Below are 2,534 nucleotides of genomic sequence, written 5' to 3'. Positions count from 1 at the left end.
TACTACATACTAATACTTGTGATTACCTCTAGTCCTCAATCGATCTACATATGCAAACAAACAGAAGCCATTGGTAGCTCCAAGTCTCCAAACTTCCATCTTTTAATTTCCCAAACACACACACACACACACACACACACACACACTAAATTATAAGATGTCGCAAAAAGCAAGAATATCATACATGGGAGCACCTGATTCCCAGTTACATAACGACCTGATCGATCCGGTACAAGATCAACTTCGGTTCACTGAAAACACAGCAAGAAATCGGCACATGTAATAGTTATATCGAGATGAAATTGCAAAGTTGTACTGGCAGTCTCATACAGAAGGGAAGCGTACAGTTAAGCCTGGCTATTTCATAATGTGCACTCATAATATAGCATGAGAAAACAGACATGCGGTTATATATTCTCACCTGGTCAATTAAATCCAGCCAAAGTGAAAACAAGAGACAAGATAATGGTACATGGCACAGCAGATCCGTTTTTTTTGAACTTTGCCACAGCAGATCACTTGCCAAGCAAAAGGATGTGTCTGGCGATTACCGTGGAATCTGCAGGTCATCTCATAATTCATTTCTCTCTCAAAAAAAATCTCATTCTTAATTGTCCTTATGCAATACAGGTTGAAATTGCTAGTTGTTGATTTAGATGCACACAATTCCATTGAGAGAACCAAAAAGCTCTGATTAAATGAACAGTGTACCGCATACAGTGTATGGCCTGAAGTTTTTGGAGGATGCTTCTGGTTCCTTTTTGCTCAGAGAATATATATATATATGTATATATATATGTATATATATATATATATATATATATATATATCTATATGAACATTTGAAAAATGATTAATCGCTAGTAAGGAAAAATCATCGATCTAATTGCAAACCATTCTAACTAATTCACTACGAGATAAACCTTGGGGTGCCTGACATTTTCATACAGTTTATGTAACAAAAGTTATCTAAAGGAATAACTCCGCTAATTTTCCCATCGTTGTGCTATTTCTTCCCTGCCGCGGCACTTCGGGACTCTCTCCTTCTAGCCTGGATCTGACGGACACATTCGGCAACCAAGACACTAAAATCCGGGGAGATTTGACCGGTGGGAGGTGGATTAAAGCCAACTATCTTGTAAGCTTGTGATATATTCTTCTGAGATCTTTGCAAGTGAACATTGCAGAGGGAGGGAACTGATGCTTTCAGGATGGGCGTGTTGTGAGTACTTTTCCCAGTCTGTGCACCACTCTTGATCATGATGTGGCCGCAGCCCTTGTAGAGTACCTGATTGGGATCGGAGAGGATGTGGTAGTGGCAGTACTTGGCCATGGCCATCGCCCGCACCTTGCACCCCGTGATCCCGCACTTCTTCCTCCTCGGCACCGCCGCCGGCCCAGGCTTCGCCTCCGGGCCAGCGGCCGGCTGCTCGGCCTCGAGCGGGCTGCAGCCGAGCTCCCAGACGTACTGCCGGTGCCGGGCGCGCACCTCCTCTGCCATGGCCCAGTACAGCCGGCGGTACGCGGCAAGGAGCCGCGCGGCGCGGCGCCGCCTCCGGCGCAGCACCTCCTCCCGCGTGAGCGCCTCCGCCGTGGCCTCCATCTCTGGCGACGGCGGGCCGCTGGGGGAGCGAGGGTTTCGCGTCACCACAGCTGCTGCCTTCACCTTGGGTACCGGCGCCGGCGCATCTAGGTTCGTCATGGCATGCGGCTGGTAGGAGGAGGTCATGGCGTGCGCCGAGATTGTCGCCGGATCTGGGGAAAGCGGAGGATGGATGGCTCGGGCCGAGAGGGGATAAACCACGCACGCGAACACTACTGAAGTTGGAAAACCAGCCCACGCACGAGCGTAAAAAACCAAACCGGCCCATTAATATATACCATTCTCCTTTCCCAATTATTTTCTTCAAACAGTGAAGGTGAGCAGAAGTCGTCGTCTAAACTATGGAAGATAGATGTTACCTCCAAAGTTAAATGTTTCTCATAGAGGTTGGCCCAAGTATCTATCTCAACAACTGCTCTTCTCCATCATCGGAATATGTCTTTGGTGACATCGTGTACTGTGTGACAATGAGGACTCTTGGCAGCATTCCCTATTGCATTGTAATGCGACTTCGTGTGTATGGGCTCTTCAAGATACTGAGCTTGTGGATTCCGTGAATAGGGTCACGGAACCGAATGCAGAGTGATGGGTCTTTGAGTTGATGGAGGCCCTCCCCTCTTCTGAATTCATCCAGGTGCTAGTCACCTTATGGGCAATTTGGTTCGCTCGGCGGCAAGCTCTCCATGAATATATTTTTCAAAGCCCGCATGCTACACATAGCTTTGTCATGAGATACATACATGAGCTTGAAGAATGCAAACCGAAGTCATCTCCTGCAATACGTCTGACACCTCCTAACATAGCAAGGCTTAGATGGATACCACCTCCTTAGGGGATGACCAAGATCAGAGTCGACGGGGTTGTGTCAAGGGCCACCAACGAAGGTGCGTTCAGCACCGTGTGCAGGGATTCGTCAGGTGCTTACCTTAGA

General features: G+C 47.7%; 1 protein-coding gene across 1 annotated transcript; it reads right to left on the bottom strand.

Annotated features, from left to right (window-relative positions):
- Window positions 1-856: 856 nt before the first annotated feature.
- Window positions 857-1,774, bottom strand: LOC123140699 (uncharacterized). Its single transcript, XM_044559985.1, has one exon. It carries the CDS (start codon window positions 1,727-1,729, stop codon window positions 1,007-1,009), a length of 723 nt encoding a protein of 240 aa, XP_044415920.1. The 5' UTR covers window positions 1,730-1,774; the 3' UTR covers window positions 857-1,006.
- Window positions 1,775-2,534: the final 760 nt, after the last annotated feature.

This window comes from Triticum aestivum, chromosome 6D (assembly GCF_018294505.1).
Source record: "Triticum aestivum cultivar Chinese Spring chromosome 6D, IWGSC CS RefSeq v2.1, whole genome shotgun sequence".
Taxonomy (NCBI): domain Eukaryota; kingdom Viridiplantae; phylum Streptophyta; class Magnoliopsida; order Poales; family Poaceae; genus Triticum; species Triticum aestivum.
The sequence above is the reverse complement of the archived record's forward strand: the minus strand, read 5'-3'. Positions and strand labels throughout refer to the sequence as shown.